This window comes from Bombus flavifrons, chromosome 2 (assembly GCF_040668555.2).
Source record: "Bombus flavifrons isolate JBK064 chromosome 2, iyBomFlav1_principal, whole genome shotgun sequence".
NCBI lineage: Eukaryota > Metazoa > Arthropoda > Insecta > Hymenoptera > Apidae > Bombus > Bombus flavifrons.
In genome coordinates this window covers 16,979,021-16,998,394 of record NC_138443.1, presented here as the reverse complement: position 1 = coordinate 16,998,394, position 19,374 = coordinate 16,979,021, and the positions used below count along the sequence as shown (strand labels likewise).

At 37.7% G+C, this 19,374-nt stretch overlaps 1 protein-coding gene across 1 annotated transcript in view; it reads left to right on the top strand.

Moving 5' to 3' along the window:
* Window positions 1-1,313: 1,313 nt before the first annotated feature.
* The window catches only part of LOC138189794 (LON peptidase N-terminal domain and RING finger protein 3), a 64,730-nt gene continuing 46,669 nt past the window's right edge, over window positions 1,314-19,374 (top strand). The window contains exon 1 of the mRNA XM_069131955.1: window positions 1,314-3,631. Coding sequence (XP_068988056.1) covers window positions 3,061-3,631 — 571 coding nt within the window. The 5' untranslated portion in view covers window positions 1,314-3,060. The remainder of the gene's footprint in view (window positions 3,632-19,374) is intronic.

The following is a 19,374-nucleotide window of genomic DNA, read 5'->3' as shown; positions in this document are numbered from 1 at the left end:
AAACCTCTTATTGTTATCCAAGAAATTTATTAGCGCTAATAATTTTTAACTTGTGATTTGTAAAATTTGATTCGTAATGTTAGCCAGATCGTAAAAGGAGGCTGCGGATTGAACAAGAAAGATGAAATAATAAAAGATTAAATAAAATTCAGCATGATCGGCAATAGTTGACAACGAATGCAACGAACCGGGCGTAACATCGCTCCCCGGTCGAGAGGAAAATGCTAAATAAATGAAACAGTCTAGTCGTTCGTGCGGAAAACGATAATAATCGGAAAATGAATTGTTATGTTCCTCGCGGAACGTATAACGGCAATGTGTGGAAATTAACGAAGAAATAAATCAATCAATAAGTGAGCAGGAGTTCAGGTTTTATCGTCACAAGACGCAAATTATGCATTACGCGCTATTCTGTTAGGATTCTCCATAGATAGCTTCATAATCCTGTCATGATGAGAATTTTAATGTCCGCTTGATGCGCTTTTTATAGCGAATGTTTTCTTTCTTATAGATTTTATAGGTTGAAGTGACCTTCGTTACTTTTACGTATTTTCACATGCAAGGTTCAAGACATTAACTCGTTGTTTGCCATGCCAGTGACAAATAGCTGACATAAAATCGATTTTAGCTTACCCCATAATTAAGAACGTTAACTATACATGTCTAATACATTGATTATACATAAGCGCATCTCGGTACAATGATAAGTATAATAATTAGCTGTAGCTCGAAATTACGCCGTTCTTCCCCAATACGTATCTTCGCTAGCGCCAGACGCCTTATAACGAAATATTTTCCTACATTTTTCACTCATTTTTCATCTATATCTGTTATACGTCGATAACACAATTATGAACGTAATGTTTAAAAAATAGAGCTGCATACTCAATTCTATATATATCATGATCGTACGAATGGTGTCGGGATCATCAATAACATATTCATTATCAAAATAAATTTACATTACGTTTTATTATTCTTGCATTATTAAATCGTACAATTATTTAATCGTGAATGCGTAAATAAAAAAAGGGTAAGATAAAGACAGTGTACGATCTTTGCATCCATTGTACAATATGTACATATTGTAGCTTCTGGCTCGTAGAACACGCGTGCGGACCCGGCAGTCTTGAATGCATCGGTTGCATCGCGCAAACGTGGCCACGAGCGCGCGAAAGAGCGAGAGAAAGAGAAAGAAAGCAGGCAATGCGTTTATAGCGCGTCTGCGTAGTCAGCGGTCGGTTGGCCGGTGCACACCGACTCACGCACGATACACACCGAGGGGAGCAGCGCACGCAGGTCTGCTCTCGGTGCTGGGTAAAACGGAATACCACGACGTAGACCAAGTAACGTTACTGCTCATGCTCAGTAAGATTCCTAGAGCCCGGAGAGCCGAGGCTCGCCCGTGGAATAATTGATCCAATCGAAACTCGCCTCGCTCCCGCCACGTTTTGTGCACTGACGCGACGCTCTTTATGTAAGCTCGCCGCGGTCGCGCATCCCGCTGCCTCGTCCACGATTTTACCGCGGCGACAAACATCTCGTGTGTTCGTGCCACCGTTCGTAACTTCACAATAGACAGACCCTTCGACGAATCCATTTCACGGAACGAAAGCCTTGAACGATCCAGAGGAAGATAACCGACGACCAACAACAAGTGTCCTGGTTAAACAGCCCACCACCCTTGCGTCTCTTCGCCCTTGCCACGAGCCACAACCTGTTTTAGCGTACGATCTGCGTAGAAGGTTACGTGTCGCGTTCGCTCGTTCGTTTATCGAAGAAGCTTTATGCCTCGGCGGTATTCGGGCTCGTCGAAGCGCGGGTAGCTAAGGGGACAGGACGCGCGGTCAGGCAACACCGCTCGATACGCTCGAGTACCACGAAGACGCGCTTCGGAGGAGCCTGTTGATACTCCGAGACTATGTCGACCGCGAGATGAACGGAACTTTGACGATATATTATAATAAGGACTGTATAAAGAAGGTTCTTCGGTCGTTGCCTCGGTGATGATTGCTCAAAGAATATCCAACCCCGCGAATGTGAAAATATTCACCCTGAGATAAAGGATAACGAATTTCATTGAGGAATAACGAATTCGTTCAAACTGCAATTTCTCGAACATGAACGTGACATTTGATCGATCAGAGGAGCAGTTTAAAAAGACAGGAGCATTCTGATAAGGTTAAGAAGAGACCAGGCGTTAAGCCGAACGAATCAAGGGGGATCTTAGTGGCGGCAGGATGATGCCTGAGATTCGTAGTGGGGGTGTGGCTCGACACCGACGCGAACGCCTACGTAGAACGTAGACCCGTGATATAGCACGATTCGTGCTATCACGAAACAGTTGGTGAGGTAGAGGCAGTGAAGAGTCGAAGGTGTATGTACCGCCGTGCGGCGCTGTCGTCGCCGCCGCTTGGCTTGCCACCACGGCTGCACCGACGCGACGCCGCCACCACCGCTGCCGGCCACCCCTCGCCTGCTGCTTGCCCGGTTGGTTTACGTTTCTGACAGTGGCCCGAGCGAGCGGTGACAGCCGAGCCAGCAGTCCTCAGTGCGCCGTCGTGCTGTGCGTAGCACCGTTTCTGCGTTCTGTGCGCCGTAAATTCTCTTACCGCGTGGTCGGCCAGCTGTCAAACGTGCGACCGACGACCGACTTATCAAACGGACGAGGCGTCGATGCGGCTACCGATAAACACGCAAATTGATCCGATAATTCTCCGCGTCAAGTGTTTTCGTTGCATCGGGACGTGTTTTTCGGTCGACCGATCGATACGATCGTTGTCTTTTTTTTTTAAAGCAAGAGATTAAACAAAAGCGAAATAAACGAGAAAGATCGTACGATCTTTCAAAGTGGATGGATAAAGTAAAATGCGCATCGTTCTGAGAATTTTCTTCTCCAAGTTATCGACCAACGGATCGTGCCGGGCAGTTTACCCCGCGATCGACGTGTGCACGTAATCGTCCGGACGCGCGCGTCGTTTCTTCGGAAGCAACAAGACCGATCTCGAGCAGAGGAGGATTTTTCCAATAATCTGTCGCGCTTCGTATATCACCACGAATATGACCGAGTTGGCAAAAGAAGCTTTCGCCTCGCGCAACTATCGTCTCGCTGTAGAAATGTACGAGCGTAGCTTGAAGCAGCAGGCGCCGAGTTTTGAAGTGCTCGTAGGCTACGGGGATTCCTTGGCCAAGTGTGGTCGAATCAGGGAATCTATCGGTGTTTACTCGAGATGTTTGTCAGAAGGTTCCGTACTACCGGAGAGATTAAAACATCTGGCGAACGCTCTGCTGGACGAATTGTCTGGAACCGCGATCACGGCCACGGGTTTCAGAAAAAAGATAGAGACGTCGTTCGCGTGTCCCCTTTGCGAGGGAATCTTGTGTCAACCAGTGACCACGAACTGCGGCCATACGTACTGCAAGAATTGCGTGGAACCGGGCAAGAGCTGTCGCGTGTGCGGGCAAAAGATTGTCGCTGTGAGTGAGACGAATGTGCTGGTGCAGAGACTGGTGGAAAAGTGGTGGCCACGCGAGGCAGAAGCCAGCAGGGCAAGACACGAGGGTGACATTTTGATGAAGGAGGGACACCTGGGTCAAGCCCTCGAGAGGTACAACCTCGCAGTCCATCTTGGTGAGTATTTCTTTCAGAATTTCTTGCGTCTCGAATCTCGTCTCTCTTTGTATGAAGTAGCTCTTTCGTTATTTTTTATATCGTTATTCGTGACACTTTTCGTGTAATTAATTTTGGGGTGAGAAAGCATCTGTATATATGTATACGTAAATAGTGGCTCAAAATTAATTATCATAATATACTTGGATAAATTGAAGTTACATTTTTTATTTTCTATACAAGAACAATTTTAAAATTCAGCACACTGTCAACAAATTCTATACATGCAACATTTTATTTTTATTTGAAGATTAAACGTACGTCTCTGTAATCTACTTAGATATTACAAAAATATTTATAATTTTTCTTTATGCTATCGTTCTTTTATCAATAGTTCCAACAGATTTATCATTTATTTTTAAATGGTTTAAAATTGGGATTGATAAAAGGTAGCCTTTTCAACTATCTATATCAAAATACTCGTTCAATCACTGTTGATTAGCTGTTCCGAAAATAAACAGATTAGTATTTACCGAGTTCTTAATTTATAGCGATCAAGTAACAATTTTGTGGATTATTTTTATCTCAATGTAAAGAACGATTTTTCTGCATTAGTATAGAGAAAATGGCACGTACACCAAATAAGTTAGAAGACACGTTTCGATTTAGCCGCACGATGTAACTGTGATTGTCCTTTGTCTCCCTTTTTATGCAATCAGTCGCAGAGACACGCGATTTGCGTACAAGAAAAGTTTACTCGTGCTACTAAATTCTCACCAGGGATTACAAAGTAGTTACATAAAGATCATTACGAAACAGCGAATCCGGATAGCGTTACGAACCGCAGAAGATCGAATTAATTTGCATGTTCCGATTTCAAAGATAGCACGATACGCAAAGATAAAAGCACGATCGTTTTAAACGGATCGACTTGAAAGAAAGAGAAGAAAATAATACGGTTCGGTCGGATGCTTTTTAAACTTGACAAAACGTAGCTGGTATTTCATGAATGGTATTTCGTTCGCATATGCGAATACTTACTACGTGCTCAATCTGTGGATAACGTTGGTCGTGTTACTCGCCCATTATAGAAAGTTTTTTTATGACAGAGACGCATTCCACGTTTTTACAAATAACGCCGTAAATCATATGCACTCGGACGATCCTCTTTGTTCCGCGCATGAATTACTGACACACCGCGTCTTCTCTCGCTTCGTCGTTTAAACTCATTGAGCATTCGAATGTCTGAGGAACGGATTTTATTCTTTTATATTCTTGACCGCTCAATTTTGCTCTTTTACTCTCGTAAAAGAGTGCTCGAGAAAGATGGTTTATGACAGAAATTCGTAAGTACAGTTAGCATAAAGGTAAGAAAAATTCTAAATAGTATGTCGCGGGTTTTTCTGCATTTCTTGAAAATAATATACATTTATCAGCAGCTGTTAAGATATTTTTAACTTACGATGTTTAAAATAAGTAGAGACTTTGGTATAGAGTGAATCAGATATCTAAAAATAAGCTGATTACTCAGTGTTTTATTTAATTTGAATACACGGTGGACTTGAACTGTCTTGAACTTCCAAAGCAAAAAATTTCTGTCTCTCGGCTATTAAAATTTCGTAAAAATTGTTGTACCTATATCAGTCAAACTTATAAATTTATTAGCCTTTGTTCGAAGAATAAACGCGTCTAAATAAACATTTGGCTACTCGATTTAACTTATAGCGATCCACGTAGAAAGGTATTCATGAGGAAGGGCAAATGCAGTTCTTATTCTTGCGTCCCGCATACGTGGATTTTAATCGCTCAGATTCAAGTTCTGGTTGACGACCTCAATGCGCGTCCTTTGTTCAGATTCCCAGACGTCGGAACGTCTCGTAGACTCGTTTCTATTTTTTAATCCATGACGTTATGCTATAATCATCGTAGGTCTCGACTTTGCGACAATCGTCGAGTCAGGATGTTTTCGATCGTCGTGTCTTCTTCGAAGACAACGTAGCAAAGATATTTATGGAATTTCTCAATTTATGCCATGCACTGCTAAATACGAATTGTAATTCCATTTTTAAATTCTTTTCAATGGGTGGTATATTGTTTCGAGTATTGTTTCAGGAATATTTGAAAAACATATTTTCCTCTCTAAATTTTATTGTTTAATAGCGTCTTTACGTTATTCTGTTTGCCCGTTATCACTTCCTTTGTATCTTTCGTATTTATACCTTCTAACGTAATAGTGGAATTACAAAACATATGACACCTGAAATTTTTCCAATAGCATCCCTTCAAAAGGAAATTGGCTCTTATGAACATGTTCATTCGAACCGTATCTAGGATGCGCATACATTCCCCTCTAATCCGTTACTCTAAAAATAAATGACGAGTAATGACCGATTTATTTTATGTAACCTGTTCAATCTATTGTCACCAATATACTTTATATATATGCTTCATAAAAATTAACAAATAAGCAAACGTAAAATTAACGATTAAATGCACGATTCTCCGTAATGATACAATGTACATATAAATAGATTTCCAAAAGAAAAGAAAATACGTCCAAGCGAACCAATCGATGTCGTCAAAATGCATCGTTCTGAATTTTATCAATATTAAATTAAACGCCCAATTTACGCTTCACTTCTTCTCAAGAAGACGTTTCGAACGTAGCGAGCGCAAATACACCGTGGTGAAACCCTGTTGAAGGAATTCTCCCGCGAAGATAAAGCGGCGGCTGCAGCAGGCAGGTAAAGCGATTCTCTCGATCCCACTGGAAAGAATAACTGAATCGATCGCATTCCTTCTCCCTCTTCGGTGCATGCCGAGTGCACCGAACGGTCTCGCGCGTGGAAAGGGAGAGACGGCTGCGTTCGAATGCGAAGACGACGACGTCGGTAAGTTCACGGCCAGTCTGAGGCGGTTCTTATATAACGTGGGTACGTGAGAGAGAAAGAGGACGAAAGGGAGACGAGCAAAGACAAGGGAAAGAAAGAGAAAGAGAGAGAGAGAGAGAAAGAGCGAACGTCGGGATTATTCCGAACGTCGCGTCGCATCGGTCCGTTCGGTGGGACACGGTGCATGTACCGCGAACACAAAGACTTTCTGCATGGAACAAACCGACTCATCCACGGAAAATCTAGCGTATCGCGTATACGCGTTAATTTGAAACGGACGCGACACGTGCCGCGAGATGATCGCTTGCACGCGAAGTAATTTCGGAGTAACGCGTTTTCGAAATTCTTTAACGCTGGATAAAATCGGATAAATGGTCGAAATAACCGGATCTCGGATTCTCATTGTTCTGGCTGTTGCTAAAAATACGCAGACGCTTTTGGCCAAGTCAATGTTGACTTTTAATAAGACACAGACACGATCCTGTTTACGAACTGGCTCATTTAGTTGATTATTAGTCGATGTTGCGTATGTAGCGGTTTGTAGTCAGCTGAATTAATTTTTTGACGAAATTAAATAATAACTTGAAAGGATTATCTTTATTATGTATTTGTATATATATTTTTTTTAATTGTAGAATATTTAATTGTAGAACATTATAGATCGGCAGTTCCGATGTAGAAGAAAATATAAGGATAATATAAGGAAATAGTATATAGATGTTACATATGTATGTAGATCGTTAGTGGAAGGAATAAGCAATGTGAATGAATGTGAATACATATTTTCAGAGATGGCGATGAACTAGGAATGGCTAGTGAATATCGTAGAAGATAGAAAACATGTAAGAATTGGTATTTCCCATCAATCTTTCCAGGGATGTTGTACAAGAGCAGAGAGAAAAAGATTCTTTTCTTATTTAAATGTATTTTTAGGGATAGAGATTTAAGAGATTTGTATTTTTTAAATAGGGAATTAATTTATATTTGAAATAACAAAACGTCTCTTTCGCGTTACTATTTAGAACAACAGCGATAACTGTTAATTTATGAAACATAATTAAAAAGGAGCAGACATGTAAAACATTTTTTTTTTTTTATGTTTTCGAACATGATGGTTGAATACCAGTGAAGAATATTAAGCCTCAATTGTCTCGTTGTGATACTATCTTCGTTCATTCGTAAGCGAAATAAAATAGATAATACAATAATGTTATATAATGGTAATTATATAACTTTTATTTGGTAAATTTTTTAATATATAAACTTTTATATAACATTATCGCGCAACTTACGATAAGAATAGCTATCTTTTCGCTGTTTCTGCTCTCTCTTTTTATTAAAGCAATTATCACATGTACTCGCGTAGGGAAGAGGGAGAGGTACAATATTTTACCTCTTCAAATTGAGTGTCAATATCGCTAAAAGAAATACGTGACTCAGATTTTTAGTAAGATCTTTAGGTATGTTGCTCTGTTCCTCTAAAATTGTGGGAAAAATCCCCAAGTCCTAAACTTTTGATAAAAGATTGGCGTGAGACATTAAATTATGGAAAGTGGAATTTTGTACAGTGATTAATTTTTGTTTTGTCGTTTTATCATTTTTCTCGTGATCTAAGCACGTATTAACAACTAAGAAATGAATTTCCCGACTTTTTTCTAGAATTAAAGTTTGAAAGCGTGTTCGCTATTTCCTTAATAATCTAAATAACCTGCTTTGAACTGAATTGAGAGAATAGACCAACACAGATGGAACTTTAAGCCACCAGTTAAGGAAGAAATGGGAAATAAAGTAACGACAAATTTTTGTTGCAATCAAGCGACTTTTATGGAGAAAGAAACATGTACTCGTAGTACTAAGTATCTTTAGTGCATGTATGAAACATTGTCGGCATTTAAATGTTACTTCTCAGTCAAGGGGAAAAGAAACAGTGTACGATAATAATCTATCATGATCGTGCTTAAGGAGAGAAAAAAACCATAGTGATTCATCTAATACAAATGTATTTGTTGCATTGTAAAATAAGGTGTTGTGAGAAAAGTATTCAGTATAATTATTGGTCATGTCCCGCGCTCTAATAATTATTTACCTGTTACGTTATATAGAAGACGAAGAAAAAAAAAAGAAGCAGGAAAATTTAAGAATAATCCTAATAGAATGGATTCCTGCAATGCTTCAGAGAATTAAAGAATCGATCTGTTGTTATTTAAAGATAAACCAAATATTAACATTTCAGATTTCAAGAGATTAATTCTTTCAGGTCTGATGTAACATCCCGATTGAATTCTCTAAAAGTATACGTAACGTAATCCAAGGAACTTAGAAAAGAAAATTATACCAGATTTTTGCACAATATATATGCACATATACTTTATATATGCGGATGAAATTGTAAAACAAAAGGAATCTAAATTTTAATAAATCCATTACTTACCTATATCGTAGGATAGGTCTCTTTATTCGCTGGTATTATTGATTAAAAATTGAATTATCGTTTATATGCTGATAAATGCATTCCATTTCCAGGAATGTAGAATTTAATCGTAAGCGATTCTTATTTTCATATACACACTGTCCGTACCACGGGATCTTCTGTGTAAAAGATAATCTACGATGATGAAGATAACGAGGACGATCTCGGCAAGGACGATTAGTCATAGAGCATGGATTACGTGTTATCGCGACTACGCGTCATTGTTCTTGGTAATCGTTTGCCAACGGTATCAGAAAGAGAAGTTCCACGGTTTGTGAAGTACCACCGTGAGAAAACGCGCGGCGAACATCTGTTGCCACTTTACGAGGCAACGCTTCAACGGAACTTTTCACTCCGTCGAACAGAATTCAATTTTCTCTATGTTGCATACTCGCGATTTTACCATATAATCTTTCTAATAATTTTCCAATTATAATGTTATCTTTTTATATCTGAGAGCTTAATATATCGAAAGAGCGTCATACATTTCATTCGAAAAAGTCAAATTGATTTGGCAGATGTTAAACATAAACGCATTTAAGAAATTTAATTTAGTAATATAGCTAATCAATTTAGTTACGTAATGTAAGAAAAGAAAATATGCGATAGTGTTTTGCAACATGTTTACAGGTATGTCTCAACTTGAGACACGTAATCTCTTTAACCTCTAGGATACTAATCTTTAGCAAAGCGCATTAAGAGGCATTGTTTAACCAAATTCGTAGATTCTACTTAGAACTCAGAAATTATATAATATATAATACGGATACCATAAATGTCGGCATCAACGAAAATACGATTTGACATTAGAAACATTGGTAAAGAAGCTTTCCTATGGATGTTCTTTTTTTCTTTATTTCATTATATAAAATTCGCAAATTCACTCTTTCCTTCCAAAGTATCATCGCAATCGAAATAATCAAACGCAGTAACTTTGCTCTAAGTATCATGTAGCAAAGAAATATTGTACCAATCGAAGCGCATCGATCGGGGCAAAGCGAATTCGTGAAACAATATGCAGGTATTATTTCGAGTGGTGTGTCAAGCTAGAAATATGCTGCGTTCTATAAAAGGAGCTTTCCGTGTATGCCCTGAACCAGTGATGCTGAACACTGTACCGTGTGATGTGTAGCGCGCCTTTAATTTATTCCCGAGACACGACACACGATGGCTAATGGCCACGATGAACCATCGTATGGTCATATTACTGGACAGAGTCGACCTGTGGATCGCTGGTATGCAGTCAAAATTACGTAAGCGCCAACGACGCAGAAACTAAATTTAAAGAAGCAAAAACGAATCGCGTAGTCGAAGGCATAAGTCATTTGCGAGTGGTTGTTTCGAGAGCTTATTTGCTTGGTTGCACCTGCACCGTCCACCTGGCTTTTGGTTCAGTTGTGCACGCTTTAATTTCCCTTCTTCACCAAATGAACAAGGAACGAAACTCGTCTTGAACTCCTTCGAAGACGTTGCGTGCTCGCCAAATCGATTTTGTCTTACAATTAGTCCATTTTAGTATAACAGGTTGTGAACGAAGTTGATACGAATTTTAATAATTTTTCTTCTTCTTTATTTTTGTGCGAAATTGTACAATTTTTGTAATCCTCTGTTCTTCTTATTTTCTCGATGACATATCATATGGTTTGATATTATATAATCGGTTATTGATGTGGCAGAATACTTGGAAGATTCTTTATCTCAATAACGTTATCTCGCGTTCCTAGAAGTAGATCAATAAATCAGATATCAGCAAACGAAACATCATTTATGTCGGAAGTAATTTGTATATGATTATGTGATACGTTTAAAATGTGTAGGTACATATATCTATTGAAATAAGTTGATTATTTCGAGAGTTATATAATCATGTAAAATTCTTTATGCGTATTATAAATCATAAGATAATCGCTTTTCTTACATTTCCTTCAAATATCACTGTAGGATTATGTAAAATTACGCCAATTGTTTTATGCGGTGTAATTTATTTTCTAATTGACTAGCCAAACGATCGGCAGTATTTTATTCGAGAAAAGAAAATGGCTATAAAGATCGTGTTGTTTAATTAAATAGGTTCGAATAACGTTTCGCATTTAAATGAAATAAATTAATTTCTTCTTAAATTTCAATTGATTAACGATTGGAACTGACCTACCTTGAATATGTAACGTAGCGCTATAAAGCGTATATTTAATATTTCACGATCGAATGAAACGAACAAAAGAAACTAATCATACTTATCTATGATTTGAGTTACAAAAGGCAATTACATTCGCGTGTAGTTTTAGTAAAGGAAGCTAATTACTATTTACATTTCATCGCGTGAGGAAAGAATGATTCTCAGCAATCACACTCTAATTAAAACGAATCATTTGAATACGAATCGCCGCGAACGTTGCCGCGTGAAATGTTCAAGTTACTATTGTCTCCCGTTAGTTGTGATAAGGTTGATCGATGGTTGTTAGATCGAAGGAAAAGAAATTATTCGTGAACTCTAAGGAAGATACATAACGAAAAGCATTTGCCAAGAGTGACCATTGTCTTGCGAGTATTTTCGTGAAGAATCGTGGTATCTCTTTTCTGCAAAGTGAGCTATAATTATCGTTCAAATGGATGCTGTACACTTTATGTGTATAGCATGTGCTCGTGCCACGTCCGATGACAGACGAGAACAACGGAGAATGGTTTCACGTTTTTTCACGGAAAATATGTTATTTCGAAGCAGAAAATTATACTGAACGTGAGATATTTGGTATAGGAACAAAACTGACGATAAAATGTGAAGAGAACGATGACATATGAGAAATAAATGTTTGATTGTTTTTTACCTAAATATGAAAGAAAAGTATTTAATGTAAAACTCCAATAAATAAAATTTAATTTCAGATAATCTTGTCCCTTTAAAGCATGAAACAACGATTCTGAAGAGATAACGATAGCACTAACAAGATCTAAGATTACTTTTAGCAACAATAATAACGACAATCATTGAAGAATATATATAAAGTAAATATAAATATAAAATATTGTGCAAGATTGAAAGATCGAATATCACAAAGAGATTACGAATGACATACTTTTTACAATTTCTTACAGAACGAATTTTGTTGTAATTATTAATTATGTACAATTACCGACCGATTGTCATCGTTGAAAAATTATCTTTATAAAATACGGATTAAACGAATTAAGTTATTGATAAAACAAATGATTATTAAAGTTATCTGAAGGAATCTCGTAACTCCATTTGAAACCAAGTTCATCTCCCTGAAAAAATGATCTTTCGTCGCACGTTTGTCACACAAAATGTGATCTTACATCTTTCTATGTTATTGCAATAATAATTAAACGAACCATAAAACATCGACATAGAAATAAAATTACGAAAAGGAAATTCGTCAGTTGGATTTGACAGTTTAATTCTAAACGACAGAGGAAACATCATAATTCTGTAAAGGTGTAAGCATAGGTTTATTATGTAATAACAATAATCAATCTTGATACGTTTATCGTACGTTTATTTTCCTTTTCTCTGTCTCTGCTCTCCCTCTTTCGCGGTTGATAAGCAGTACAAGATTACTACGTCGTTCCCACGGACTTTGTTGCGCGTAAAGTAAACACGAGCACGTTCTCGATGGCTATTGTTCGCGAAATCGTGGATCGTGTGAGAACTGACTGTATCTTCGCGGCCGAGAGAGCGTCGATCCGCGTAAATCGTGTTCTTTGTTCCAATTCGTGTAGGGAATAACGTATCAGGAATAGTATACAGTAAATGTCTATTTTTATTGAGATGTTTTTCTCGCTCGTTGATAGGATTTCTAGGAAGGAAGCTGGCGAATGGTTATGTAGGTGATTTATGACAGGATGATTCGCTTTTTAGGTCACTTTGTGCTCGGGAGATGTTAAACGCAAGGAAACATAAAAATATAAAAGAGAAGACTAACGAATTTTAGTAAAAAATACATACATACATATATACATATACAGGGTGGTTGATAACTGGTGGTACAAGCGGAAAGGGGGTGATTCTACGCGAAAAAAGAAGTCGAAAATATAGAATAAAAATTTAAAAAAATTTTTTTTTTTTTAATTTTTCCATCGAGACAACGATCTACAGTGAGATCCGTTATAACGTATAAAAATTTTTATTCTATATTTTCGACTCCTTTTTTCGCGTAGAATCACCCCCTTTCCGCTTGTACCACCAGTTACCAACCACCCTGTATATATAGTTCTAATTCGTTCATTAAACTGTGATCTTTCATTGGCTATTTATTTATTAGTTTGATTTAAATTACAGCTTTTAGAGAAGCGTATTTCGACGTTGAATTATTTGCTATGATCAGTCTGTTACTATAGTTTGTATCATTTAATTTTATAGTCTGATGAAAGTTCACTTCTGATTTCGTTCTAGTTTCGATACCCAACGAATTATCGGAAGTCTTTCTAAAAAAATTGTGTAAACCATTTGCTGTAATTAGTTCTCACATACGCATTTCTGTAGCACAATATTATTCTACCCGCTAAATATAAGATCAGTGTACAATGGTTCTCTGTTATTGTGCAAACATTTGTTACGATCAACATATTTCTATAGTTCTAATCTATATTTAGACTGCAGGCTAACGTTCGATGATTGTTTTTTGTATCGAATCGCTTGCTGCAATCAATCAACTGCTACGGTTTCGCTCCATTTCCATATACTAAGTAAACATTCAACGAGGGTTGTCCACGATAATTGAATTCCTTATTGCAAATCAATTTCACTGTTATTTTAGAATTGTTTTCTAGAAACAACAAACTTTTATATGAACAGAAATATAAATAGTTTATTTATAATATCGAATAATAAATTTTCTATTTACATGTACATTAACATTTCGATATATGTATAGTCGAATACTATGTCTGTTTCGCCAATCTTCCTATTTAATTCATCGCATTTAGTACAAAATTCCAAGCGTTTCTACGACATACAATTCGCAAGCCGATTCACTCGTTCTCCATTTACTCCACGCACGCTGAGCCTTCCATAGAAAGCGGGAATCGTGTTCGAGGTTCAATTTCACGCGTTTCTTCGCTCCAGTTCCCGAGCAGCTCTTTGCAGCCATTTCTCACAATACGCGACGCGAGAGAATCGTCGGCCGAATTCGACGTTGCTTCTGGAACCGCGTATTTCATTTCAGGGTTTTGAGTAGGGCGTGTGTATCAAACTAAAGCAGGAAGCTGGGTGAGTGTGACTTAAGAAACCCGATGATGACTTTTGACGACATGCTGACTTTGAGAAACGAATATAACGTACGGAAGAGATATAACGGAAGAGATACAAGTCTTCGACGTACTCTATGTTGGATATACATATTGTTGATGGTTTATAACAGTCAGTAGAAGCGAACGTTTTTATTAGACGAACATCCTTAATCCGCTTATACTTTTTGATTGGCATCATGACATGTCTCATGTGTTTGTTCAGAACGTGACATATGTCATCTAAATATTCGGAGTAAAAGTATGAAATGTGTGTTCCAATTTCTCTAAACTTCGTAACGTTGTAAGACGCAGATAGAAGGAGAAGTAGTAACGAAAAGAAACATTGATCAAATTTTGGAAATTTCTCTCCATATTGACGATAGGAATTTAATAGAATTCGATAGTATGAATCAATTGGAAATAAAAATGACAAATGTAATGTTACGTTAACGCAATGTTGCTTCTCACTGGGTCAATGTATTTTTAATACAAACACATTGACGCATTAATCAAATCGAGGCTACATATGTAAATAAATTACTGCGTCCAAAGTACTATTATATTAGTAACCTGACGCCGTTACTCGTCGGTATATCTTACAATTTCGTTACATCAACTACGATAACTATCTATATGTTTCGTTCGTGGTATCGGTCGAGGAACGAATCAAGGCACGCGGAACTTCATCGCGCCGCGAGTCGGAGCGAGTCGGCCGCGCGTGTATGGACCCTTGCCAAATTCGGCACGCTTTGCTCCTTCTTACCTTTATCTCGGTTGGAAAGACGGCGGCGGGAGGACGTGGCCGCGAATTCTAAAGAGCGCCAGGGACCAAGGACGCACCCGTGGTGTTCAAGTGATTCGCAAAGAGAGCAACGGGAACGCGACACAGTCGTGTCAGGGCCACGATCAACCGGAGGCCGAGCAGCCGACAATGGAAACGAGGACTCGCGAATTTCGCGACCGTCTCCTCCTCTATAAATATTAATCTTTTGTATCCGGCTTTCAACGTCGATCAACGCGATCTTTGCGTTTCGAGAAGCTTTTCTAGTTCGACTAACGGGAATTCTTCTCTGGCTGCACCTTTGCCCCGTCTGGGTATCAAGGTTCATTTCGTTTACAGCTGTTTTGAATAATTCGTTGTTTAATGAGATTTATGCTTTCGATTTAATCTCTTATCGTTGAATCTTGGAGTACTTGTCTCACGCGTTATGGAATTTTTTGGAGTAACCCTTAACCATGACTGTGCAATTCTGTTCCAGTCTGTCTGTCTTCGTTCTTTTTATCGATAGGAGAAAGATACGCATGAAAACATTTACATACTTTCTATAATTAATTACGGTGATGAATGAACGAAAGATAAAAATGATCCTATGTTTGTTGATGTTATGTTGATTCAGAAAACGCATGTAGGATAAAGCGTATATATTGGGTTGGAAACTAAGTGATTGCGGATCTTGTCATTAAGTGGTATTGACAAAACCCGCAATCACTTAGTTGCCAAGCCAATATATCAAGCAAACGATTATACTCGATAATTGAAGGCGCGTATGTCCTTCGCTGCGAAATAATCAATCGAATAATTATTTAATTAGTTAGAATGTCGATGTGAAACTCGACCTTTAGTCGTGTTCTCGCGTCTTTCATACTCGGAACAATCTCCATAAAAGCATACGAAAACTGTTATTAAGTTACCTATTCCCTTCTGTTATATGAAAATACAAATCCGTAAACGCTTGTCAAGCGAATCCTATGTATCGAGCCGTGGAATAAAAGTTGTTTGAAATAGTTAGCAATGCAGGTATCCGCTGCGTGATCAGCAAATAGAACGTCGATCTGCAATCGCACGAAAATATCGTTCGATATACGAAAAGAGTGAGTCGTTTCTTAAGAACGTATTTTCGTGGTATGTGGCCATGCGCACGTATGTACGTTGGAGCATGAAAATACGGTCTGACTCATTTGGTTTTCCTAATGAGATTTTCACGATACGACGATAACTTACATAAGTTTCCCACTGCGACGTTGCGACTGATACGTAATTTCTTTCGTCGTAGAAACATATGATAAGCCCTTAAGAATGCGACACATATTTTCTTGTGAGAAGAGTTTCCTCCAAACCTCGCTCTACAGTCATTTTTCTGTAATCTTCATGAAAGTCAGTATAACTGCAATCTCGTACTAAATTGTTTACAAATCTTCTTGCTACGGTCACAACGTATAAGAACGATATTTATGTAAGACTTTACATAATAGAACGTACGAAGACTTATTCAGATAGGCACAAGAATTAATTGATGTGGATTGATTTAAGAATGACAACATTGACGTCCATATCTTTTGATATATCTGGCATAAATGTTATAATATTTAAAGTAATAAAAAAGTTGAAGCGGATTAAGGACTTCCAAGGACGCTGATTATCCTATCGAAACGAGAAAGTGTAGCATAAATTTATAAAAGAATTTGTACCTCCTCTTTGAAAGAATTAAATTCCGTGACATTCTTTTGATTGGAACATATGCTAATTAGATCGTGTATAAAATTTCACACTACGTTTTAATATTATTTTTCGAAAACAATGATCTACGACAACCAATCAAACGAAAAATATCAGTCGACATAGATTCGTAAATAAATCGTTTGAATATCACTGTAGAAAACCACTTTCCACTTTACACGTTGGTGCAAAGAAAGGACCATGCCAACGACATTTCGCCACCTCATCGTCGTGCAGTCAACGAGGCAGCGCGCATTCTGACTCATTTTGTTTTCTCAATAAGTTTGTCACGTCCCTACAAATAGCATTATGTAAACCTGTAACATATCTTGTATATGATATTTTCTTGCGTGGATCGCTCTTTGATGTACAGTAGCGCGCAAAAGTATTACGACACGATCGCAGTATGTTCGCAAATGTATGCAACTTTAAGTTTAATCCATCGATCTTAAAAATATTAGGTACTCTACAGTGATTATAGATGACCAATCATTGTTACCATTGTTACGTTGGAAAAGAAATTAATTTGTAACTAGTTATGGTTTAGTGTAGAAACTGTTGCAAGATCTGCAGATATCCAATGGTTTTGAACTTTTCATAAATATAAACAAAACGTGCCATTTCATAGAGAAATTATTGTAATAAAAATTAAGAAGAAAAAGTTTGTTCGTAATAACAACGTATCCAGTTAGTATGTAAGATATTTTTAACCTACATATGTCAATCATCGTTTCGAAAGAATGATTACAACATAATATTATTTGTCGGTTTCTGCAGTAGTACCTACATTGGCGTAGCACGATAATCGTTCTGTTCAGTGAATATAAAATTGAACTAATAAACTAACATTTAACATTTAACTAATAAATTCAGTATAAATCCAAAATACAAAAGTTACTAATCTGAATTAAAAGTCATTAATCTGAAAAATATTAAAAAAATGTGATTCTGTTCGTGTTAAGAAACAACTCCGATTGCGTGTGATAAAACGCCGTAACATTCTTTCCATCGTTGTGCTTTCCAATGTATGTACGTAATTCGAGAACGTACGTATAATAATCTCGACGCTGCAAACACACCTATCGTATTTATTTTATCGACGCTCGATTCGTTTAATCGCCATGACATAAATTGTGCCAGCTCACAAGAAAGTCCAAAACTTTTGCACACCACTGTATCTTACGCATTATCCGCAGTTCACTAACTGTCATCTCGGCTCATAGACAATTTTCGGATCACATGCATTCGATTATCTTGCTGTAATATCGTTCATAACACGACGACGCTGTGTTATTCTCTCGTATCCACAAATACCCTCGAAAGATATTCCATTTCTTCGATCTTCAAGACTTCGGTGATGCAAGACAAGAAATGAAATAAATTTTGGGCATCTTTAACCAACGTTTGCCGGTTGATACTATTGTAAGCGTGGTTTATTTTTGCTGTAATAAAGTTGGATGGCAAAGCAGCGATCAGGAGGAAAAGATTCGAGACGCTCGTCGAGATTCCGTCTTCGAAAGTAGGTCGCGACCTCGATTCCGCTTCGATGGTACCCATCCGTCAATCGAAACTCCGATTGTCTCTGCCGCTTTCGTTCTATTACGAATAAACTATCGCTCGTTCGCTGTTTCTCGTTATTGATATTTTCAGCCCTTTTGTTCGTTGCATCGGAAAGTTGTTCATTTAGGCTTCGAGGACGTATAATGTACCGAAGCGTCGAATGTTTCATGGTATTGTATTTGCTTTCGTAACGTTGACAGCGATTGTTATGTTCTTGTGTTTGTTTTTATGCCGAGTCGGCTTTTTGCGACAGATCTCATTCGAGGATTAAGTTTAAATACTTGAGGCATGGAAAATGTATTTAAAAAGATATAATTACAAAGATCACATGTAATTAATTAGAAATTTCAAATAAAATTCTTTAACAAGTACCATTTTCGTACATATTTTGATTAGTCGAATAAATGAATCGCATCTCTTATCGATTAATTGACTATAAATCGATGGCAACCTATTAGCTCAGTAGGTTAATTCAGATCGTAAAAATTACTTTAAAGAAATGGGAATAATCTATATTTTATGTCATATTAATGAAAATGCTTGGTCATTAAAATCCTATCTCTCCGACGTATTTTATTTAATCAATTGCAGAACATTGAAATTTCATAAACTTTCCATACAATTTCCTTTTTGAAAACCTTTCTACAAGATAATACAGTCTAATAATTTTTATCCACTTTAACGAGTACTAAAATCTTACAAAGTTCAAAACCACTCTTTCGTAACACTTTGTACTCCATACAGAAGACTCTTCTCCAACCTGCCAAATAAAGATGCACGAAAAATTTCGATGAAAACGATGTCCCAAACGATATCATTTAATTGGCCAGTTTGTCGTAGCGTTTATTTAGTCGTGTTCGAATCATCGACTGTTCGAGTCTAAGACGCAGCAGCGCAACTAGATGAACTGGTGTGCACGGGTTTCTCCCACGAGCATTGCCCACGTGGCCAAGAGAGCCAGGCCGAGTTTTGCCTTCGTAGCTACGATAAACACGCGTCACGCTCGGTCGGAACCGCGGTATTGTAAATCCGCGAGAGCGCGTTTCGATTATATAATTATATCGAACGAAATTAATCCGTCCCGGTGTACGTGATTCGT